General features: G+C 32.9%; 1 protein-coding gene across 1 annotated transcript; it reads left to right on the forward strand.

The window, feature by feature from the left end:
• The first annotated feature begins 1,563 nt into the window (after positions 1–1,563).
• scg3 (secretogranin III) lies at positions 1,564–25,377 on the forward strand. The gene is made up of 12 exons (XM_051135224.1): positions 1,564–1,928; positions 3,327–3,379; positions 3,937–3,967; positions 4,050–4,274; positions 8,888–9,030; positions 9,212–9,358; positions 9,449–9,698; positions 12,168–12,284; positions 17,574–17,657; positions 17,777–17,887; positions 20,006–20,092; positions 24,505–25,377. The coding sequence occupies exons 1-12, from the start codon at positions 1,844–1,846 to the stop codon at positions 24,621–24,623; spliced, it is 1,452 nt and encodes a 483-aa protein (XP_050991181.1). The 5' UTR covers positions 1,564–1,843; the 3' UTR covers positions 24,624–25,377.
• The last annotated feature ends 1,511 nt before the right edge of the window (positions 25,378–26,888 follow it).

A 26,888-nucleotide genomic window follows, 5' to 3' on the forward strand; every position in this document is an offset into this window, starting at 1 on the left:
TAATCTATTACATACCTTTCTATCAAAGTTATCTGACATTATCAAGCTGAAATTGCTCTGACAGAGTTCTTGTCATATTTTCATTTTCTAAACTATAGCAAATAAACCATGATAATGTGAGAAATGTTGAAGGTGTCTGAATAAATTTGACTGTTTTGACTCTGTATGTAATAGATATATAATAGAGCTAGACCCAGTGTTTGTAATAAATGTCATCTGGTAGCAAGACAAATATGAGTTAATTTTGCATTATTTTAGCAAACATATTACAATATTATTCGTATTGTCACAAGGTTAATTACTCTCTAGTTTAAGACTTTCTTAAATTAAAGGTAATTTCAGTAAATTATGTTCTTCAAAACTTTCTATTCTCATCCCACTATTATAACAGCTTAAGGTTGTTTTTTCCTGCATAAATATCAGGTTGGGTCATGATGTCACATTCATATTGGGTTAAAGTTTTGCATGCATTTAACAATTTTTTTTTTTTTTTTTTTTTTTAAGTTTTGGGAAGATTTTATAATAAATAATTTGTTAAATGCGTGCAAAACTTTAACCCAATATGAATGTGACATCATGCACTAACCTGATATTTATGCAGGAAAAAACAACCCTGTCCTGCAAAACAGTTCACAGTTCAATGTGCGCAGTTATATATATCTACGAACATATATATATATATATATATATATGTGTGTGTGTGTGTGTGTGTGTGTGTGTTTATTTATTTATTTTGTGAGGGGTTTCTTTTCATTTTGGAAATCTTTGGAAGATTTAGCAATAAATAATTTGTAAAAAATTGCAAAAAACATGCAACATATTGTTTATAAAAAACAAGCTATATATATAGTATACAAAAAATCATATTGATTTTTCTTTAAGCTTAATATTTTAGAACCTTTTGTATTTTTGTAGATTTGTACTTTTTGGAAGTTGGATATTTGTGTACACTTTGGCTGATTCATTATTCTGTGTTTCATAATTGTTTCATTTTTTCTGAAAAGCCTATAAAAGGTCTATAATAGGCCTATAATGGCCAGTTCCTGTGGTGACATCTTCAACCACTTAGTGTCATAAAAGGTCAGTGTGTTCAATGAACTGTATCTTTTTTCCTATGGAACACATTTTCAATCACTTCTTGTTGTCAAGACTTCAAAGCTTGTGTCTATATAAAAATAAACGGGATTAAAAAGTGTTACACCTAGCCCTATAACTTGCCTAATAAAGCAAATCCATCCATCTATTTTTAAGTCTAACAATTAGTCTTTTATCTCGCCTATCCATCTATTTATCCAACACATGTGTATCTCAAAGCATAACGGTGAATTACCAAAACGGGTCAGGTCTTTAGTTTGCATTTCAATCTGCACTGTCCTGAACTGGTTGTTTTCAGAGCGCTCTTGTCTCTTATCTGCTCTTTATTGCGCTCATCGGTCGTTTACTGCCCCGCAGCATGAATGAATGCGAGATGCGCGTGTGACGCAGGTGCTTCAGACTGACGCACATGGGCGGATGTGACCGTGCCGTCCTCCTCCTCCTCCTCCTCCTCCTCCTCCTCCATCCATCCATGAGCTGCTGGAGTCAGGGCCCGTTATACACGAGGAGCTCCCATCAGCTTATCCGCTGTTAATTATAGCCAGCGACCTGGTTTCAGCACTGCAGGGACTCAACAGCTCCCGCAGAACTAAAGCCTTTGCGCGTACAGAGGAGAAGCGCTCAGAGCGCGCGGCATCCGGCCAACACCAGCGCGCTCCACACAGACAAACCAACAGCGCGTTTATCTCAGAGAGAGAAAGAGAAAAGAATCTCGAAAGTACACGACCATTCGGACACCAGCTGAAGGATGGCGTCAAAACGAGTAGGGTTTGTGGTTGTCCTTGCTGTGATATCGCAGATGAGCGCGTTTCCTACACCTGCCGGACCCGACGGTGAGTTACCGAATAACCAAAAAGCGTAGTCCGATACATCGGTCCCATATATTAAAAAAATATGGGATATTTGATAGCTATTTCTGATTGAATGGAGCACACAAAATATGCAAGACGTGTAATAAAACTAAACATTGCTCCATATATAGATTTGTATATAGAATATGCCACACATCAATTAATCAAATAATTATTTTGCTATTTTGATAATAAGGATGTCCATCCTGACTGATTAGCACATGTCTGGACTTTAGCGTGCACATGCTCTGTTTTCAAATGGACTATTTGTAATTATTGAGTAAAAGAGCTTTCTTTAATTTCAACAATTACATTGCATTTTAAATACATGAAATTATAGACTGTACACCGCAACAAATAAAAAGAAGCTTTTCTTACTTAGATTTTTTGTCTTGTTTCCAGCCAAAATATCTAAAAATTCTAAAAAATATTGTCTTGTTTTCAAAAGAAGAAAAAAAAAGTCAAAATCTGCCAATGGGGTAAGCAAAATAATCTTATTTCAAACAGAAAACAGGATTATTTTGCTTGTTTCAAGCAAAAGCTCACTTAATTTTGACTCTTTTTGTCTGAAAACAAGACAAGAATTTACACTTGTCTATGATTTAAGAATTTTTAGATATCTGGGCTTAAAACAAGACAAAAAATAAATAAATAAGAAATGCATTTTTGCAGTGTATGTATGCATTATGTTGTACATTAGCCACTGAAAAAAATACATATTGATAAACAACGCCATATAAATGAAGGGAAGAAGGTGAATGAATCGAATGGTTTGTTTTGTTGTTGTTGTTTTCATCGTTTATTGTATAGGAAGCTTTAGACTCTGTGTTTTCAAAGGCCTTTAATCTTTTGTCCTGTAATCCGATTATTCGGTGGCAGCTTCTCTTGGACAGTTTGGACTGCAGTGAATGCATCAAAGATCTCAACAACCATAGACAGAGTAAAGAATGTGCATATTATTTAACACTATTTGTATTTTAGGGGAAAATAGTCTTGTGTAATGTAGAGTGTCCTGATTCCTTCAAAATTATATTGATTCATGTACTGTAGGTGAGGGGCACAGATTTTGTTTTTCAAAAACTCACTGATGTTGCTACAACGTCTTTACATTATAGTAAAATGTAACATCACAAGCCTGATATTGTAGTGATCCTGCAGATATTCTCTTCTCATCTTCCTGCTCAAAGTGTTTTTGTTATCCAGTAATGTGAGGGTATTGAAGGGATGGTTCACCTAAAAATGCATTTTGTTCCAAACTGAACTCAAAAATAAATTCAGTTTTTGGGTGAAGTGTCCCTTTAAGGTCATCAGTGACTGATCTGCCATCAGTGATCTTCGCCTTTATTGAATGTGTGTGTGTGTGTTTCTTTCTTGATCCAGATAAGAGCATGTACAACCGAGAGCTGACTGAGGAGAAGCCATTAGACCAGCAGGTGTGATTTTAGAAACATTAACTTATTTGTACTCTCCACTTTCTGTAAAAGACAGATTAATATATTTTGTACCACCATCTAGCCAGTGTTGCCAGGTCCATGTTTTTTACACAGAATTGGGCTACTTTAACATTGTTGCCGTGAGTTGTTTTTCATGTCCATGGGTTGAATCGACCCCAATAACGTGATATTTAGCCCCTGGAACATTTTGGGTGGGTTTTGTTGTGACCTGGCAACCCTGGTCTAGCATCAGACACAACTACCTATTACTAGAAAACAGACTATGCACTCAGAAAAAAAGGTGCAAAAGCTGTCACTGGGCCAGCGCCTTTTCAAAAGGTACTAAATTAGGTACTAGTATGTACCTTTAAGAAAAACTCATTTGCACCCTTTAGGAGTAAATAAGGTACACATGTTTACATTTTAAATGTGTACCACCTCAGTGACCCTTTTTTTCTGACAGCGTATAGCAGATGTTTTATGTATTAAGTTCAAAAACATTTGAATTAAAAATTAAGCAAAAGTTAAGACTGTGTTTTTAATTTTCCCCCCAACAGATTGCAGAAGCTGACAGCATCAGGAAGACAGGTGAGATATAATCTGATGCAGACATGCAGTAGTGCTTCACAGTGATCAATAGCTCATGATTGTTTGCTGTTCATCCGTGCAGAACCCAAACCGACGGCACCAGCTGAGGCAGAGTCGAACTCGGAGGACGATGACATCACTTTCCTTAAGTCTCTGGCTGAGAAGTCCAAAGAGTCAAACAACGAGACTCCCATCTCAGATTCTGTGGATGAGCGATTCGGTACTGATGAGGCCGACTCGACCAAAAACAGGAGACTGGCTGATGATTATGACTCTACCAAGAATGGGATGGACTACAAATACCAAGGTAAAAAACTACGATTACAATGCTTATTTAGAAGAGCATACTATATAGTATGTGCGCTTTGCAAAGTATGCCGTTTGCGCATACATTTTCTGTATGCGCGGATTACTTAGATGACCTACTGTACAAAATTTGCCAAAAAGCACACTGCACCGTAAAAAACAAAAAACACAATTTGTTGAGTCAGCTCAAAATAATTTGTTACCCTGCTGCCTTAAAATTTTAAGTTCAGTCAACTCAAATAAGTTTAGTCAACTTGAAAAGTTATGTTGTACTAAGTGACAACTTAGATATTGTGTTTGTTAAACTTAAAAGCAAGCCGCCTTAAAATTTTAAGTTGAATCAACTCAAGTATTTAAGTTGTCACTTAGTACAACTTAACATTTCAAGTTGACTAAACTTTTTTTGAGTTGACTGAACCTAAAATTTTAAGACAGTCGGGTAACACATTATTTTAAGTTGAATCAACAAATTGTTTTTTGCAGTGTGTAACTTGCAACATGTTTGCCGTTTTCAGGCTAACAAATGAACCAGATGCAATTTTTAGCATCTGTAGCCTGTTTTGTTTATACCTATTTTGATTATTTGACCAACAAAAGTCAAGACATTTGAACAGTTAATTACAAAATTTAAAACAAAAGTTAAAACAGTTAATTTAAAAGTTAAGTAAAAATATGTCCATTTATAATTTGTTGAGTCAACCTAAAATAATTTGTTAAACCTTGTTGCCTTAAAATTTTAAGTTCATTCAACTCAAATAAGCTTAGTCAACTTGAAATGTTAAGTTGTACTAAGTGATATTTGAGTTGACTAAACAAACAATTTGGTTTGTTAAACTTAAAAGCTGGGTTTGTTACCCAGCTGCCTTAAAAATTTAAGTTGAATCAACTCAAATATTTAAGTTGTCACTTAGTACAACTTAACATTTCACGTTGACTAAACTTTTTTAAATTGACTATACCTAAAAACCTAAAATTTGGGTAACAAATTATTTTAAGTTGATTCAACAAATTGTTTTTTTTTTTTTTTTACAGTTGTGGATTCTAAATGTTAAAAAGTAAAAGATGAACAACTGAGCAATACTTTAGTTGTGACCTGTCAAAAGCCAAATTATCTCCCACTTTGAAGGTGCTAATCCATCGCTGTGACTGTATGTGATCCTAAATACAGGAACAGGTGGCAGACACCATAGGTCAATCAGGAGGTATTTTGTAGAGATAAAGAGACAGAGCGAGAAAGAGCGAGGGAGGGAAGCAGAGGATTATCCCTCCACGGGCTGCTGTACGGGATGTTTTATAGCATTAAACCCCACAGTCTCCTACAACAGGGCAGTCGGACTAAACACACACCCACTTTAAAAACCCTTCTAACCCAGTAATAGAACAATAGCTCAAAAAAAGGTCATGTCATCACTCCTTTTAACATTTTTCACTAAGGTTTCTTAGACAAAAACATCTGTGATGTATTTTTTTCATATCTATTTTTCCACTTGACACTCGGGCCGTGTGTCCACCAAAGTGTCTTTAGCCAATTGAAAATGCCAGGTGCTCGCTGAAAATGTGTAGGCGTGAGTGCTTGAGAGAATATTAACATCTCCATTGTTGTTCAGTCATAGTACAAGCAAAATGTGTGACCATTGGTCAGAGCGGTATTTAGCCCCACCCCTCCTCCACTGTGATTGGACGGCTGACTAAAAAGTGACAGTGATGATTGCTGCGTTTTACTCAATGTATAAAAAATGCGGTGTTCTCACTGAAAACACTTAATAAAATGGTGGGCACATGACATTACAAAAAATTATGCAGTTTTTGTGCATTTCATGCAAATGTCCTCTTAATATAGTTTGTCTGATATATATGACCCTGGATCACAAAACCAGTCATAAGGGTCAATTTTTTGAAATTGAGGTACAACTATTTGAAAATCTGAAATCTGAGGGTGCAAAAAAAAATTGAAATATTGAGAAAATCACCTTAAAAGTTGTCCAAATGAAGTTCTTGGCAATGCATATTACTTATCAAAAATTAAGCTTTGATATATATATATATATATATATATATATATATATATATATGGTAGGAAAATATCTACATGGAACATGATCTTTACTTAATATTCTTATGATTTTTGGCATAAACGAAAAATCTATCATTTTGACTCAAACAATGCATTGCTGGCTATTGCTACAAATATACCTGTGCTACTTAAGACTCGTTTTGTGGTCCAGGGTCACATATGTTGTCTTCCTTCAATAGCATTTTATTTTATTTTATTTTATTTTATTTTATTTTATTTTATTTTATTTTATTTTATTTTATTTTATTTTATTTTATTTTATTTTATTTTATTTTTTTCATAGCCTCATTTTGTTTGTAACTTATTCTGATTTGTGATTCATAAAAAAATCATGAAATATGAAAATCCTAAATTGTGATGCACTGAAATATCTGAGGATAATCCTTCTGAAGGATCTGCAGAGTACAGGTGCTACACACAGCAGTAGATTTGACAGACTTTACCACATTTTACTTGTTAGCTCTTATGGTGTTAGAAATAAGAATATCTGTTATATGTCCTTTTTATTACCTCACCAAGACTGGAATAATTCATGTTGCTGACATGTACATGTGGGCAGTTATGTGTTAATATATTCATCTGTCTGATGTCAGCTATCCAAGGACAAGCAGTTTCTGCAGCTCAGTTTAGCTTTTACTTCAATAGTTATTTCATTATTAACTTATAATATGACCGCTTTGAGTCTTTTTTATGACACGATTGTGTCATAAAGTCACTCAGACCACCAAAGACCTCTGACTGTGTTTCTGTCAGTGAGCGTCAGACGTTTGATCAGTGTCACGTTTCAGGCAGATGGTGAATTACTGGAAGCGCTTAAGGCAGTGTAAGTGGATCTCTGTGGTAGATAATGGCAGATAACAGAGTGGGAGGTGTTTTTGTGTGATTTCAGGAATTACAACAGACAGACAAGAATTTCTGGCAGATTTCAGCGCCAACATTCAGATCTGTTTCACACCTTCTCCTCCTACTTAGTCTCACTTTTAGGAGTTTGTAAATTTCTGATAAAGTAGTTCTAAAGTTTCAAATACAGAACACTGGAAAATAAACTTATGGCACAAAACAAGATAAACAAAAGAGTGGTGGATGTTTAAGCTACTTACAGTCCATGCATTTGCATTTCTGCTGTTTATCAGCAATTGTTTTATGGGCTGAAAATGTTTACGTTATGAATTCTGCAAATTGTTTGCTTCATTGGAATGAGATGACACTTGGTGATTTTTGTTGCATTAGCCATGCGAACACATAAAAAAAAATCCTGGAGATGACTTGGATATGTTAAAGGGTCGAAAAATAAAAAAGTTAACACTTGGTACCTTCAAGGTAAAAAAAAATGAATGTGAAAACAAATAGCTCATAAAAATTGTAGAAATATTGCATAGTGTGCTGCTTATTGTTATTATTATGATGTTGAAAGCAGCTGAGTAGAATGTTTTCAGTTTTTTTTAATAAATAGAAAGTTGAGAAGAACAGCATTTATCTGAAATAGAAATTTTTTGTAACATTATAAATGTTATAAACTTATAAACTGGTAGTGTACATTGCTTTTGATCAATTAAAAGCATCCTTGCTAAATAAAAGTATTAATTTCTATAATCTATTTTCAAAAAAAAACTCAACTGTTTTAAATATTGCTAAAAATAATAATAATAATAATAATAATATTAGTAATAATAATAATAATAATAATAATAAATGTTTCTTGAGCAGCAAATCAGCGTTTTGAAGTGATTTCTGAAGGATCATGTGAAACTGAAGACTGGAGTAATGATGCTGAAAATTCAGTTTTTGATCACAGAAATAAATTACATTTTAAAATATATTAAAATAGAAAGCAGTTATTTTAAATAGTAAAAATATTTCACAATTGTATTGCTTCTGCTGTATTTTGGATCAAATAGATGCAGGCTTGGTGAGCAGAGGAGGTTTCTTTTAAACATTAAAAATTTTACTGTTCAAAAACTTTTGATTGGTATTGTTCATTTCAATGCTTCTGTCACTTTTGACCACCAAGGTTCCAAGTGTGACCCAAAAATAAATGGGCTCAGATTTAAATTAATTTTAACTGGGGAAAAAAGGTATAAATATTTCATATTATCATTATATATTACATTGTAGGTCCCAGGGTCGAGTCATGTCCATAACAGTATATATCAAAGCATCAAAATATGGGGACACTTTTTATTGGGGGACCTGTCCCCCAGTACAGATGAACAGATAGAAATGGCCCTGTTTATTACCCAAAACAAGTATGCAGTGAAATAAACTGTGAAATAAACCTGACAAGGTGATCAGGACCTAGAGGCGAAATACTTGTTAAATAAATAGACATGAAAAATTGATTTATTTTGAACTGAATTATTTATTTTATGAAAAAAAAAAAGTGGAGGATACAGTGGAGTTATGTAAGAAAACACAACAATAACTATCACAATAAAGTGTCCACAGTAAACACTCGCTGCTGATTTAAAGTCTTTAAAGTCTGTTTTTAATATATTTGTGTAATTGGAGTGATGTGAAGTATTTCATGTGTTTTGTTTCAGATGATCCTGAAAGTTTTCGGCAGCTGGACGGGACCCCGCTGACAGCTCATGACATCGTCCAGAAAATCGCCAACAAAATCTACGAAGAGGACGACCGGGGAGTGTTTGACAGGATCGTGTCCAAACTGCTCAAGCTGGGTCTAGTAAGAGATTCAGAGTTCGATAAGCCATACAATAAACATCATGCATAATGTATTAATCCCTCTAGGGAAACATATTTCAGTTTAACCAGCATAGATAGCATGGAAAATAGATTGTCATACAATAATCTCATTGTGAATCGATTGTTCTAGCAGGTGTTGTGTGCTTTTGTCTATTGTTCAGATCACAGACAGTCAGGCAGAGACGCTGGAGTATGAGGTTGCTGAAGCCCTGCAGGATCTGATCACCAAAAATGCCAAAGATAACATGATTGGAGACCTCAGTGTGGAGTACCCTGTTAATGCAGCGAAAGACGTACAGAACAATATGGTACGAGTGTGTGATTCTTTCTACCAAATGCATGTTTAGCCAGAATTTCCATAAAAAAATCTTTCTATTTGCTTGCATTCTTCTCTTCAGGATGAGGAAGACAAGCTCAGTCGACGATATGATGATGAAGATGAAGGTGGTAATGATGATGAAGGTGGTAATGATGATAATGCTGATGAAGAGCAGGAGGAGGAGAGCAAAGATGACACAGTGAGGGCTGAAGACTCGTGGGACGCTGTGAGCGACGGGAACGACAGAAACGAACTGAACCCTGAAGACGGACTGCAGGATCTTCAGTTCTTCCCCAACTTCTACAGACTCCTCAAGAGCCTCGACTCAGGTAGGCAACACAATACAGTACAATAAAACACAAAACATGACAGAATAACACACAAAAAAAAAGAAGTGCACTTAACTGTGTTGAATGCACTTGTAGTGTCTTAAAACAGGGATCCCACTCCTTGGTTAACTTTAAATTCAAGGACTTTCCAGGTCCAATACCCTCAAATTCAAAGGAGAAGTCCACTTTCAGAACAACAATTTACAATTTTAATAATTTACTCACCCCCGTCATCCAAGATGTTCATGTCTTTCTGTCTTCAGTCGTAAAGAAATTATGTTTTTTGAGGAAAATATTTCAAGATTTTTTCTCCATATAATGGACTTCAATTGTGCCCCTGATTTTGAACTTCCAAAATGTAGTTTAAATGCAGCTTCAAAGGCTCTAAACGATCCCAGCCGAGGAAGAAGGGTCTTATCTAACGAAACGATTGGTCATTTTTTTCAAAAAACAAAAATGTTTATACTTTTTAAGCACAAAAGCTTGTGTAGCACAGGCCCTCGGATGCACGTCCACGGGTCATTTATGAACGATTCGTTCATTTTGAACAAATCTTTAATGTGACTCGCGAAGAACGAGTCGTCTGTGGAGTGATTCGTTCAGTCACACATGTGCAACATCCTATTAGGTTCTGTACTGGAATTAGTTCACCTGTTTCGAGTCTTCAGGTTTTCTGAGTCGTTCGTTCATCTTATGGGGCTGTGGCATGATGCTGATTTTGCTAAAATGAACGAAATGACTCTAAAAAAGATTCATTCATTTTGCTGAACAAGACTCAAAGGTCCGAGTCGGTAAAATGATCCGAACTTCCCATCACTACTACGAATCACGTCTAAGTTCATTGTCTGTGTACTCCGGCTAAAAAGGTAGAGTATGTCGAAAAACTGCATCTTATTTTCTCCTACAACTTCAGAATCGTCCGACACATTGTACCTTTTTGTTTGTAAACAGCTTTTGACTTAGTTGCACTTTCTTAGTCTTTGCACGTTCACTTTGTAAACACTGGGTCTGTAGTTCCACCTACATTCGGCCTGACCTCGGCGTGACAGTGAACGTGCAAACCAGAACCTGTGCTACACAAGCTTTTGTGCTTAAAAAGTATACACATTTTTGTTTTCCGAAAAAATGGCCAATCGTTTCGCTAGATAAGACCCTTCTTCCTCGGCTGGGATCATTTAGAGCCTTTGAAGCTGCATTTAAACAACATTTCAGAAGTTCAAACTCGGGGCACCATATCAGTCCATTATATGGAGAAAAATCCTGAAATGTTTTCCTCAAAAAAACATCATTTCTTTACGACTGAAGACAGAAAGACATGAACATCTTGGATGACAAGGGGGTGAGTACATTTTTTGTGAATTGTTGTTCTGGAAGTGGACTTCTCCTTTAAAGACTTAATGTGGGGACACATTTCAAGTTACCTTGTAAGACACATTGATACAGTTTTTATATGTCAAACACAGCTATGCAAAAAAACATTTTTATGCATTTATTTTTGGTCGTATGACAGAGATCTCATATTCTATTTGTTGTATTTCTGTTTTGCATAAAACTGAAGAATATTCAGTGCATCCTATACTGTATTCTATCTGATACTAACTTTTGCATTTCACTGAAAAGAGGTTAGGCTCATGTAACGTTAAGTTAACGTAACGCGTAAATGCCCATAACCAACGTAAATCAAGCAAACTAGTACGCCTAGGCCACAAAGTGTTGGGAATAATATGGATTTTTTTTTTTCAGAAACCTTCTTGCACAAAATAAATTCAAACACTTTCAAGGACTTTCCAGGGCCTTGATTTTTGTTTCAGATTCATAGACTTCAAAGGATTTTAAAGACCCGTGGGAACCCTGTTAAAATAATAATAATGCATAATTAAATATAAATCATAAATAAAAGGCTCCTTAAGTGCATTAACTATGATTATTATTAGATATTTTTTAAAAATGCACTTATAAATAAAGAGTTTTACTTAAGTATTTTAAATCATTATGTTTTAGTATTTTGTTGTGCTTGAAATGTGTTGATTTGATGTGTTGATTAACATACTAAACACGTCAAGTACTTTTTATTGTTATTTTAAACGTATTTGATATCACATTAATAATAAGTTATTTCTAACTGCACTAAAATATTAACAGTCTTCGTCTTTTTAAATATGTAATTACAAATATATTTAAATGCATGACATACAAGTTTCAACAGAAAAGAATGTTTTGAATTGTCCATAAATGCTTGTTAGGACGTTCAGTAGTATCTTTAACCATATTTCAAAGACAGTAGAAATAATTGTGAAATTAAATATGTTTTAAGCAGAGCTCATTCAGTAAATCAGCAGCTATAAGGTCTGTACAAACATCACCATCTGGTTAAACACATTTCCTCTTCTTTAGCAAACAGCACATCAATCCAGATTAAAGTCTGCTCTCATCGCTTATCTTTCACATCCTTCTGCTCTCACTTTACAGAGCAAGATAAGGAGGAGAGAGAAACTCTGATCACCATCATGAAGACACTCATCGACTTTGTGAAGATGATGGTCAAATATGGAACCATCACACCTGAAGAAGGAGTTTCTTATCTGGGTAAGAGCAAAGTCGTCTGTACACCTTATGTTTGACATCCAGTAAGACTAAACCATTTTTTATTGAAATATTCAAGCCTTCTGGTGTCTTAATGATGCAAAATAGTATGTATCATATTATTTTAATTTATTATAGTATACGCTGGTTTGCAGCGCAGATAGTTTTACCGTTAGCTGCACCTTTCTTATGCTTCTAGTTAGGGATGTAACGATATCAAAATCTCAAGATGTGATAATATTGTAATATGAAGTCCACGATACAATATTTATTGCAATATTTAAAAAAAAAGAAAAAGACAAATGAAGTCTTGGAAAAAGAATGAACAGTTTGTGCATTTTAAAGTTAAATGCTTCTATCTAATGCACTTTGAGAGTTTAAAATTAAGAGCTCCAACACAAACCCAAACTTAAGTCAGAATAAAAGTCAGTGAATTAACTTGTACCTGAACTTTAAAGGGGACTCAACCTTTTTTTTATTTGTGATATACTGTCTCAGTCTAAATTACATTTACATTGGTGTTTTAGCAGCCAAACAAATTAGAACATAATAATAATAATAATAATAACAATTTTATCTTATTGTTATTCTTAGGACAGTAATAGCCATATATTGTAAAACAATTGCACTGTAAAATAAATTAAATTAATATTTGATAGGTATATTATTTTTGCTTTACACTACAGTAGGGAAATTACAATACTTCTTTCCTAATTTCTACACTTTTAAGAGATATTTTGAATTTGGACTGCATTTAAACCGCTGGCTGTCAGCAATTCATACTGCACTTTTAAGCTTCTATTTTGATGGAAACTACAGTGAGCTTTTATTTTGAAGGAAATCTCCAGCTTCAGTGAAAACAGGCTTATAAAAACAGGTCTCACTACAAATCTAGTGAAATGCTGTGATCATCTGCTGCAAAAATAAAGCATAACTGATGGCTGTTGCGTGCTAAACTCACAGTACATGCAATAACAAGTTCTGAGGCACAGAAAACACCGGATCATGAGCTGATCGCCTGAACGAAGTGCACACTTCGCTTCGAAATGTGCAACGAAAACTCTCAATGAAAGGATTCAGCCATATTGTGCTTTTGATTTCAGTTCATTTGACACTTTTCTGTGCCAAAACATAATGACCCAAAACTAGGGTTGCCAGGTTTTTGCAGCAAAACCTCCCCAATTGCTTAAAACCAGTTGTGTTTTGCGGAGGGTTCCCTGTTAAAAATCACATTCTGGAGGGTAAAATACACATTTTTTATTGGGGTTCCCTTGGTAAAATTAGCATTCCAGAGGCTGAATATTACATTATTGGGTTTTGCTTTCATGATACCACGATATTGATAATATCGTTACATTTAGCGGAAACTAATGAAACTAAAGTCTCGCACATTCACAGGAAACAGCTTACATCTGTATCGAAAATAAGGTTAATACAGGAGTCCAGAGGACGGCCATATAATAACAGGTTTGAGCTTTGTCAGGTCAAATCAGGGTAAAAGCATTTCATGTTGATCTGATTAATGCGTGTGTGAGCAAAAACAGCAATGCAGCTTTTTTTTTTACCTGAAAGGCTTTTTAAAGCCTCCATACTGAGCGTGAGATTTTTCCCATGCATTTTTTTCTGAGTTTGTCCCCTCATCTTTGTGTCCTAACCAGCCACAGTGTGTCAGAAACCACTGAACATTTTTGTCCGCCTCACTTATTGTGTTAAACAACAAATATGTTCTGATTAGCTGTTATTGTCACACACAGGATTTTCTCTTTCAGTGAGGACAGAGATGAATACTTGTAAGTGGTAGTTTGTCATGCTGGTTAGGACATGATGTATGAGTGCGTGGGCAATCCCTGAGATAAGCTTTATGTGACTGAACGTTTTTGTGTGCATTTGCTTCCTGAAATAAAGCTTTGTCCAGCCTGAAAAAAAAAAGAGACAGAGACAGAGAGATGGCAGCTGTACTTTGACTTGCTTCTAATGTTTGTTTGTTCTCAATCAAATCAAGATTGAACAGTTTAAGCAGATTTTTGCAGATGCACTTTCAGTGTTTACACTGTGTATGACTTTATTTTAAAAAGCAGTGGACAGAGGTGGTAAAAACACTGTGTTTGGCAGGTGAGCCATTTATGACGTGATGTATAAATATTCTTTACAAGAATATTATTTGCTACTTTTGTTTCCTCCACTGATGACTACCGTAATGACCACTCAGCAAACATTTACTGTAGAAGTGCAATGTTCAGCGCCAGATCTACTTTCCTTGAAATAATTACTAACCAAATATCTCTGTGGTTAATGGCTAAAAGTGGTCGCCATGATCTGCACTCACAAAAAAGTCTTATTTTTAGCGTTTATTTTACATCACCAACAGGACAAAAAGCAATTTAATAGATTGATGCATTAAAATAAAATATTGAGTGATGGAAGAGCACAGTGCAAACGCTTTGTAAAAGTGGTTGCCAGCCATAAATGATGACATCCCCTTTAAAATTAAATACACTTTAGCATAATTTTAAAAAAGAGTACTAATTAAATAAAGGGAAAATCATATACTAAAGTGCAAACTAGGAAGAACTGTTTTTGTACAGTTAAAAATGTAGAAAAACTATATTAGATTTTAAATTTAAATTAAATGCAGTTAGCTATTTTTTTAAGTGGGTCTTTGGTACATTTTTATATGTAGCCTTTGAAATATGATTAAAGCATTTATGGAAAACTAAAATATACATTTATGTCAATTCTAATAATGTCACACTTTGAGAGAGTGTCAAAATAATAAAAGTCTTTATTAAATCTAACAAATAGATCCAAAAGCAACAGCACTTTAAGACAATGGAAAAAGGAAACTGACAAAGCACGAACTAAAAGTCCATGAAACTGCAACCAAAAGAGACTGAGCTAAACAACTGTGACAATTAATATTTGTACATTTTATTTATTTATCGCATTTTTAATTTAAATGCACATTTGTAAGAACTGCAATATAGTACTTTTAAAATATATTCATTTTAAATGTAATATTGAATAACACTACGGATACAATTATAATCAAGTACTTTGCATGTGCTTTAGTGTGTTAGTCAACACGTCAAAATAAACAAGTGCACTTATTTCAAGCATGACAAACGATTATTATAAACATAATGATTAAAAATGTACTTTAAAATACAACTGTTTAATTAGATAATATTACAAAGTGGATTTTTAAAAGTGCACTTGGTGTGTTTGAAAACTAATATGACTCATATGAGTTTATTTGACTGGCTCTGGATCTGTGCTAATGTACAGTATTAAATTTCTATTGGAGAGAATGGTTTGAGCCGGTTTCCTGTAGGTCAGGTGACATGCACATCTATAATAACTGCAGATCAATCTAATTTCACACACTGATGCTCATAGTTTGACATCAGTCTGTGTTTGTATGAATGTCCGTGACTTTGCAACGATTTCAAAAGATTTGAACTTGTAATGATCACCGATCAGTGGTATTTTAAAGCCGTGTCCATCTCATGCCCATATATGTTCAAGACATCTGCTCAGGCAAACAGCGTCCTGTGTCATTCATCCAGTGTTTTCTCTTTGTTCCTCCTCTCTTTCGTTCCACGTAATTAATTCTGTAACGAGATGGTCGCGGTCGTTATGATAGAACACAGATAACAATCTGGAATTCTCCACTGCGTAATAATGGGGTTACTCAGGCAACCTGCGCCACATGATGACAGCGCTGTAAAGATCAAATGGAATGGCAGGGTGTGTTGCCAGGATACGGACGGTTATTGATCTGCTGCGGTTTAAACATGAGATGAGGCTCTTATCATTCTGCACTAATATGTGTGTGTTTGTCGTTGGCAAACAGCTCCAAGACACTAAAGTGTGTACACAACGCATAATGAGCACAGCCTACATCCACATCTGCATATGGAGTGCTGAGTAAAACTCAATGCAAAACACTACAGTCATTGTAATAGGACTGTCTGACCTCAGAATGAGAAGAAATAGACGTTACTAAAATTGTAACATCTGTAGTAATCATATCTCATGTTGAAATTAGAATAGAAAAAAGTATTTAAAACATGCAGGAAACACTAACTATAAGTACCATATGTGACCCTGGAGCACAAAACCAGTCATAAGTGTCACAGGTATATTTGTAGCAATAGCCAAAAATACATTGTATGGGTCAACATTATTGATTGTTCTTTAATGCCAAAAATCGTTAGGATATTAAATAAAGATCAAATTTCATTTAAGATATTTTGTAAATTTCCTAAATATATTAAAGTGTAATTTTTGACTGGTAATATGCATTACTAAGAATTTCATTTAGACAACTTTAAAGGTGTTTTTTTTGCACACTCAGATTCCAGATTTTCCATATATCAGTGGAAATTATTTATTCAGCTCTCAGATGATCTATAAATCTGAATTTTGAAAAACTGACCCTTATGACTGGTTTTGTGGTCCTTGGTCACATATATTGTGAAAGCTATAATGTTTTTGCTCAAAAAAGACAATACATGTAATTTTACTATAAAATAATGTTTTGTTTTGTTTTGTTTTTTTAGAAATAAAATACAATAAATTAAGAATTTTATACAGTACAATAAAATACTGTAAAAAAACTATTAAAAAAACTGTTAAAAAAAACTATTTAAAATTTTAAAATGTGTAACTTATAATTTATGGAAAAAGGGGAATTTCCAGAATTTTCTCATTTTCTCATTTTTGTCAGATTTGTCGATTACTATTGTGTTTTGATTTTTATTTATTTATTTATTTTTTATTTATTTCTGTTACCCTGGTAGTGTTTGTGTAGATTACTATTGTGTTCTGAGTTTGTTTATTTATTTATTTATAAATAATTTATTTCTTTATAATTTATTTATTTATTTATTTATAAATTTGTTCTGATATTTATTTATCAGACCATTACAGCAAAAGAAAAAAACTGATCTGAATAGCTTAAATGATTTAATATCATACAGCTAATATTATATTCATTTATCCAATGCAATGTTTATATTAATTTTAGCGTTTACTAATACATTATTAAAAACAAAAGTTACATCTATTTTATTATTATTATTATTATTATCTATTTAATATTTTTAATAGACCTAATATAACAATGAATAGTTGCCTTTTTAACTAAAGATGAATAAATACTGTTGCAAATTCTTGATCATTGTTAGCAAATGTTAACTACTGGGCTCTTATTATAAAGTATTAAATGCAGTCTCCAAAATGCTTCCAACTTCATCAGTGCATTGACAAATATTATGTTTTTTCGTACAGAAAATCTGGACGCAATGATTGCCCTGCAGACCAAGAACAAGCTGGGCAAATCTCTGGTTCCTCTCAGCATGACGCCCCCTACAGGTAAATCAGAGCCGCTGCATATCAAACACTGCAAACTGCAAGTCATCACTGCAGATTCTGCTCAGGAAGACTTTGGCATCACTGTTCTGTTTTTCCCCTTCATCACGCTCCTGTTCCAGGAAAAGCATTGGATGATGATGACAACACCAAAACAGAAGCTGCCAAAATGCAGAAGGAGTATGAGTCTCTGAAAGACTCAACCAAAGACGTCCAGACGGCTGCGGAGATCAGTGAGTACACACAAGGATCCTGCGTCATCCTCACGTGTTTATGGTTTGGGACGATGATATAAAAGCCTCTCAGGCTCTGCTGGTGTAATTGAGTGGTTGAAGTGGACTCTCTAAGCCTGTATCAAATACAGAATTGAACACTAACCTGCAGTTCCACTGGAAACATGGACAGACTGCAGTACGTGAGCTGTAGAGAGAGTCCGTCCCGTAGGGAGATTCTGCAGCAGGCGGCGGATTGAGGGCATCGCTGTAACACGCTCACATCAGCTCACTGTAATCAATACAGTTATGAGGCCCTGTTCAGGGAGACTTTTACTGATTCTTTGAAATGTACTCTACATTATTGGTAAAAGCTGTGATAATCACTGTCGTTTATTACCCAAGAAGCATTTAGAACACACCCGCTGAACATTAATGCTGCTTTCGTGTTTGAATTACCACAATTATGAGATGACAGCTCAGAACTTCGGCACTTAAGGAAATGATCTGTTACTAGAGCAGCACTCATAACGCCACAAACTCATCATGTACAGCTTTGTGTTTGATAAATGAAAAAAGCTAATTAAAAACACTTATCATTTAGCTTTATATTCTCTTGCAACATAATGAACTTGCGGAAGAAGTTTAAACATTAAAAAATATATATTATCCACCTCTTCAATGTGGAATATGGCATTTTCTGTGAATGGGTGAGACTTCTGGTTCATTATCTGCTATAGAGAAATAAGAAGAAGAATAACAACGTGCAGTAAAGGGTAAAACTGTTTGCACTAGAGCTCATAATTAAGATAAAACATTAAAATAATATGGTAAGATACGCCAATGTGCATTATATGAAGCAGCAACAACAACAACAAAAAAAACATTCTTCAGACTGCTTGTCCTGTATAGGGTCACAGGGATGCAATAAAATAAAATAAAATAAAATAATAAAATAAAATAAAATGCATTTTGTTTAAGCAAACAATTAAAATAATAATCCATCCATATGTCAGTCTATTTAATAATAAGAAGAAGAAAAATAAGAAAAATACGTAAACAGAAAAATGATATATGTAAAATATATTTTAAAGTATATTAATAATAAAATGAAAAAATATATATACAAATATTGATTGTTATTAAAATAACACTAATCCGTCCATATACCAATATAATAATAAGAAAAAGAAGAAAAAATAAATATTTAAACAAAAATAATGTATTTAAAAATATAATAATAAGAAGAAGAATAGATAGAAATAAATAAAAATAAAATAAAACAAAATGTGTTTTGTTTAAACAAACAATTAAAATACTAATCTATCCATACGTCAGTCTATTTAATAAGAAGAAAAATAAGAAAAAATAAATATTTAAACAAAAATGATATATTTAAAATATATTTTAAAATATATTAATAATAAAATGAAAAATATATAAAAATATTGATTAAAATAACAGTAATCCATCCATATACCAATACAGTAATAATAATAAGAAAAAATAAATATTTAAACAAAAATAATATATTTAAAAATATAATAATAAAAAAGAATACACAGAAAAAATATAAAATAAAAAAAAATATTTTAAGCAATATCTAGAAATAAATAAAAATAAAATAAAACATTTTTTTAAACGAACAATTAAAATAATAATCCATCCATATGTCAGTTTATTTAAGAAGACGAAGAAGAAAAAGAAATATGTAAACAGAAAAATTATATATTTAAATATATATTTTAAAATATATATATATATATTAATAATAAAATGAAAAAATATATAAAAATATTGATTATCATTAAAATAACACTAATCCATCCGTAAACCAATATAATAATAAGAAGAAGAAGAAAATGGAAATATTTAAACAAAAATAATATATTTAAAAATATAATTTAAAAAAAAAAAGAATAAATAGAAATAAATTTAAACAAATAATTAATCTAATAATAAATCTATCTATCAATCAGTCTATTAAAGAAGTAGAAATATATAGAAATGTATTGAAACTAAAATATAGTATAATAATCCATTTGTCCATTAATCAAACTAATTGTGCTGTAGGATGATGGAGATGCTGGAGCCCAATAATAATAATAATAATAATAATAATAATTTTGTGTCTGTCAGGTCATCCTGGGAAGTCTGAGAGTTATCTGGAGGCGATCAGGAAGAACATCGAATGGCTGAAAAAGCACAAGGAAAGCAACAAAGAAGGTAAATGTTTCTGAAATATTACAGCACCAAACCTGTTTCCTTTCAGTCACGACTCTGATATTTTATAGCATCTGAAATGGACTGGACTGTGTGCTCTGCTTTCTCTCAATTTAATCATGATTGAATCCAGTAGGATTTGCGCTCTGCCTTTTAGTTTGATGTGCTTTTGTTTGTAATATTATTTCAATTAAACTGCATTAGGGCAGAAATCAATTTCTACATGCTAATGAGTGCTTGAATTAGTGTAATATTGGACGAAGCCTATATATGCATAATACAATATACAGATTATATGTAGACCTACACATAAATGAACACCCGTTTTACAGAATATTTGCTCAAAATGAGTTGACAAAGCTGTGTTTAGATTTTGGAAATGACAAACGACACTAGTAAACCATCCTATACTGCTAGTAAACACACTGGTAATCCGTGATAAACTGGTAAACAGCCCTATCTCTGTTTCTCATAGAGCCGTTAGGGTTTCTGTCTTTAACCCAGGGTTACACGCGATTCAATGAAAACATGGAGAAGAACAGTCAAATTAAAGACTCTTTTCTTTCTCTTAATTTGCAATTAAAATAAGCGTGGGTGAGAGCGCTCATGAATATGCGTGGCTTTGATGAGTTTGGCCGCGTTACAGCGCTGCAAGTCTGCTGTGTTTTTGACAAAAGATCAGTGTATTCGTCTCTTCGTACCTGCCAGCGTGAGACTCAAACGCTGTCTGTGTTCTTCAGACTTCATCTGCTCAACGCAGAAAATCAGAGTGTTTGGAGATGAGAACTACTGTGCTATTGTTCACATTCAAACACATTCATTAGAGACAGACTGTTACCGTCTAGACGGGTGAATCATGGCCTGGTCACGTTCAGCACAAAACAAAGAAGAAAATGATTCTGCAGAGAGAAAATGAAACCTCTTTAAGGATTATTGTCTTTACTAAAAAAGGTGTGTGTGGTGGGATCTGAATAAATTAAATAAAGTAAAACAATTCCATTATGTGTAAAGATATTATTTTTTGCATTACAGTACAAAAAAATTGCAGTATGATAATGAGAATGTATATAGGTAAAGTGTGTTTATAGTTTATAGTTGTTATCAGATGTCTCAATGCAAAAGAATAAATCAATAAATAAAATAAAAAATTTAAATAAATGAATGAATGAATCAATCAATGAATCAATCAGTTAATTAAATAAAAATTGGCTTTTTGTTACAATATGGACATTGTGACAGAAATTAATGACAAACCACAAAGAAAACAAAGTAGTTTAACTTGAAATTAATTTATTAATAATTTGTTTGTTTGTTGTTTATTGTTTATTTTGATGTATTTTATGTTATTAATTCCAACATAGCAATGTGCTAAAAAATATTTTGACACCTTTAACCCAGAAAAATTCTTTAAATCACACAATATTAGAAAAATTAGAAGTGTGGTTTACTTAAGACCTAAAAATAGGAAAAGAACAAGCACATTAAAGATTTTAAACAGAACGGCTCAAAAAGTGAAGCTGGTTCGTAAAATAAAATAAAATAAAATAAAATCATTTTACTATATATTTTGTATCTAATGCAGTGTTGTCCTTTTCCTGCTGCTGTATTCTGGGTAAAAATAGGCATCACATTATTTTATGAAAGCTGTAAAATGTGCAAATTAGACACACAACATTCACACAATCACATATACACATTTCTGACGTTACACACTCACTTGCCTCTCTTTGCCACAAACAACTACAGACAATCTGACAGGGTTTGCTAATGTTCATGTCGCCATTCTTTCTCCTTTGACTCTAAGAGAAAGTTAAATAACAGTGGCATGCATTGCATGGGAATCTGAAAAATGATTTTAAGTTAGATGCATGTCAAAAAAGAAAGAGATGTTCATGAGGAAGAATGTTCATGCTAACAACAACAACAACAACAACAAAAAAGTGGGTCAGAGCCTTTTGTTCAGTTTGTTAAACGCTAAATAACAATAATTCATTTACATAAGAGGTCTACTGACATTGAAAAACAGCTCACAGCTCTTATAATAATTATTACAAAAATGTGTTATGTGAGCTATAAAGTTGTCTGTATCATCCATTTTTAACCCAGAACAAACCAGATCATACAGTAAACAGAACAACTACATTCAGTTGTCGTATGCTCTTTTCTTTGAACAAAAATGCAGTACAATAGTAATATTGTGAAATATTGTTACTATGTAAAACAAATGTTTTCTGTGTGAATATCTGTTACAATGTAGCAGTCTCAGCATCATTACTCCAGTCTTCAGTGTCACATGATCCTTCAGAAATCATTCTAATACGCTGATTTGCTGCTCAACAAACATTTCTGATTATTGGCAATGTTGTCCTGTGTGTGTGAGTGTTTTAAATACAGCATGAGTCACGGTCATTATGTCCACTGATACAGAATCATGTGAGGTCTGGAGGAAACTCCACGGCTCTGTGCGGTGACTATGAGGACTGTCCGGTCTTATTGAGTTGTAATAGTGGTCAGTGTAGGACAAATCCACTGCTCTATAAATTTTGCCAGAGCCCACGCACAAAAACATGCACCAACACACGCTCTGCTGATAGCCAGCGATTCTTTCAACCCACACAATGTACTCAAACTCACTCGCACATACACGCTGTGCCAAAACTTGCGGATTTGGACGTGTATTTCTACATATTTACTGCTGAGTGAGTCTTTTGGCTTTCAGCTTTCTCCCACACACACCCACTGTCATGCAGTCGAGCTGTAACTAGAGCACACACACTAACAGCCGTTTATGGATGACCTTTGACATCCACTGATAATAACATCATTTCTAAACAGAAAACATACAATCAGTTCATCACGTGACTTGCTTTCCACATTTCAAGTATTTGTGTAAATGACTCTAGATGACAGCCTTCCATTTGTCATGAAACACATTGTTTTAACCAGTTCACCGATTTATATAAGCCTCAACATTTCTCATCTGCAACGTGTTTGGTGCCACCCTCAGTAGATCTGAAAAATGTTATGAAACTGCAAAAATAGCACTGAACTCAAATATTACTGCACCACACACCATCATTCAGTCAATATTTTTTTTTGAGCAGTTTGAGCAAAGAGCTGTATTTTTCTGTTAACAAAAATAAATCACCATAATTTTTTCTGAGACATAAATCCAGCGTTAAGTGGCCAATTTAAACATAAATAGGGTAGAAATACCTATAAACAGATACGTATAAATATATGAATAAATATATCAATAAAAGGCTAAGAAGAACAGCATTTATTTAAAATAAAAAGGTTTTACACTACTCTTCAAACGTTTGGAGTCAGTAAATTTTTATTCTTTCTTTTTTTGAAAGAAATTAATACTTTTATTCACCAAGGATGTGTTAAATTAATACAACGTGATAGCATAGATTTACATTGTTAGACAAGATTTATATTTTGAATAAATGTTGTTCTTTTTAACTTATTCATCAAAGAATCCTGGAAAAAAGAATCACAGGTTCCAAAAAAATATGTTTCTGTTTCCAATATTAATAATTCTAATAATAAATCAGCATATAGAATGATTTCTGAAGGATCATGTAACAGCTGATGAAAATTCAGCATTGCATCACAGGAATAAATTATATTTTAAAGTATATTAAAATAAAAACCACTGTTTTATATTGTAATAACATTTTGCAGTATTATTGTTTTTTTATGTATTTTTGATCAAATAAATGCAGCCTTGGTGAGCATAAGAGAGTCTTACTGATCCCAAATTTTTATGTATTTTTATGAAATTTATATATATATATATATATATATATATATATATTATGATAAATCCCTGTTAAAAATGAAGTCTGAAAAATCAAATCATTATCTTTAAGGGGGAAATAGCATATTAATTGATTGATTGATTGATGTTTTTAATAAATATTTTTTAATTTCCTTGCATACATTTATAAAACATTCTTGTCATTTTTAATAACTATTTTTAGTTATTTAATACAACTTACAAATATTATTGCACCACATCACATTTTTAGTCAATATTTTTGCAATTTGAGGAAAAAAAATCTACTACAGTTTAAACAGAGGATTTTTAAAAGGCAACTAAACATTTAACGTAATAAAATAACAATAATTTAAAAAAATGTCGGTTAAATTTGATTGTTTTTACCTTTATTTATTTATTTAAATTTGAAGTTTTGACTAAATGTTTCACCATTTGCTTTATACAATTATTTTTTTTTTATTAATATTACATGTTCAATTATTATTTTTACTTTTATTATTACTACTTTTATTTGACATTATTTTTTTTATTCTATGTGACAAAATGGTGTATAAACTGTTTACGCTCATAAATTGCTGGTGAATTTCTGTACTGATCAGTTTGTGTGTTTTTCTCTCTGTTGGTCTAGATTATGACCTCTCCAAGCTGAGGGACTTCATGGACCAGCAGGTGGACGCGTACATCGATAAAGGCATCCTTGAGAAGGACGAAGGTGATGTCATCAAGAGAATCTACGGAAGCCTGTAGGAAGCACGAGTCCAGCTTCACCTGTAATAGAGTAACAGTTAGACTATCTGCTAAATACTCGGACCGGGCATACTAACACAGATCCTGACGCTTTAACTCCTAATAAGTAAGACTGAGTCTGTAACTCAGTACAGTATTTCTGCAGAATAATTCTCTCCTGAAGGCAATATCCTCTCAGTGCAGTCAGCAATAGAACACAACCTAGTTCTAGATAAGCCACAAATCACAGCTGAGTTGTAAGTGTTCTTATGCATTAGGAAAGAATAACAGCACTGGTTACCTAGAAGAATGAATTTCAGTGGATTTTTTGGTATGACTTGCAAATCAGTGAACATAGAAGCTTTTGCACCTGTCCCTCTTTTGCAATAGACTTTTACAGCATCATATGCATATATCTGTACGTAACATCCTTTCATGTATGGTGTATAGCATTTTCTCCTCTTATTTGATGAAGCAGATGAACCTGTATTATTGTTTCTCAATCAACCAAAAAAAAAAAGAAAAAAGAAAAAAAAAAATCAGCTCGACTGTCGGTGAGTTGCTTTCCTCCCATGTTGTTGTTTTGTCTCCCAGTCTGTAGGAGGCAGTCTTTATATCTTTATATCTTCCTTCTCTATCTTGAGGCTGGTTTTGTTTCTCCACTATTTGACTCTGTATATTCCACATGCTATAGATTCACAACAATCAAGTATTTTTAAATGTAAATATTGTGATTTTTTCCAAAAATCTATTAAACATTGCCTTTCTTTAATTACTTAACTTGTATGGTTGTTTTTTAAAACATAAAAAGAATAAAAAGTAGAGCAAGAGTTAGAGGGTCAAGTTACTATTATTTTTAGAATAAATAAAAAGAAACAGAACAGAATAGGATAGAACAGAATAGAACAGAATCGAGCTAGTGTTAGAGGGCAAAGTTTTTTTCTAAATAAAAATAAAACAAGTAGAATAGAATAGAATAAAATAGGATACAATAGAACAGAATAGAGCTAGTGTTAGAGGGTCAAGTTTTTTATAAGTAAAAAGAAAACAAGTAGAATAGAATAGAATAGAATAATAGAGTTAGTGTTAGAGGGTCATGTTTCTAAATAAAAATAAAACAAGTAGAATAGAATAGAATAGATTAGAATAGAACAGAATAGGACAGAACACAGCTAGTGTCAGAGAGTTTTTTATGTAAGAAAATCGAAAATAATCATGTTAATGTTACTAAATTCTTTCAATTATTCTTCAAAAATGAATTCAGTTTAAATAGTTTCATTATTCCGCTCAATTTAGTTACATTTCATTCAGTTTAGCTCACTTACAGTGTTGTAAGTTCATCTATCAGGAAATAAACTCAATATAAGTATGAAACAGCTCCCAGCTCAATTCCAGTGTCATAATTTTGCTGTAGCTGTTGGGTAAACGAGTGAACATAATCTCATAAATTTAGGTTGGGTGACATTTTTATTGGAGAAAGGTTTATAGACCATTTCGCTAGATGTAAACAACACTGGTCCAGAAGCACTTCCTGTTTTTTTGTTTTTTATTTTTATTTTTTTATTTCACATATACAAATACATCTTAAAGGTGCTAATGTAACATTTTCATCCAGTCAAATGTTATGTTGGTTGTATTTTTTTGTGATGTTTGTGTAAAGTAAAAAAAAAAAAAAAACAGGAAGTGTATTGGGACCAGTATGATTACATCTGACGAAATGGTCTATAGGTTGCCATTTTATACACTTCACAGTAGCTGTCTTTACTCTGATATTTTTACCTTTTATATTTCAGCTGTTTCATGAAATTGTTTTGTGTTTCTTATAAAATTCTTATGTTATATATTGTTTAAATTTTGCCTATATATTTTGACCCATAATAGGCTTTTTAATACTGGGTCATCACACTGTATATTAAATGAACTGTGTCTTTTTTTCCTGACCAATAACAACAGAAATGTTTTATTATTATTATTATTATTATTATTACACTATTGAGTCTCACCCTGCAATATTCTCTGGACTAAGTGTTATAACGAGCCTCAGTCAATATACTGTACCGTTACTATTATTTTTATAACTACAAAACATTGTAGGCCCTACAATAAAAAGTAACTCGTCTAAATCAGTAGTGCTCACCTTTTTGGACCCTCCTTTGTCCTTTATCATATCATTAAACAGGCCTATCATTGGCCTACAGTCCAGATTTATGATTTATTTAAAAAGATTTTTTTTTTTTTTATTCTTTTACTATATTTGTAATAGAATAGAATAGGATACTAGAGCTA

The sequence above is a fragment of the Labeo rohita genome, chromosome 18 (genome assembly GCF_022985175.1).
Source record: "Labeo rohita strain BAU-BD-2019 chromosome 18, IGBB_LRoh.1.0, whole genome shotgun sequence".
NCBI classification, from domain to species: Eukaryota; Metazoa; Chordata; class Actinopteri; order Cypriniformes; family Cyprinidae; genus Labeo; species Labeo rohita.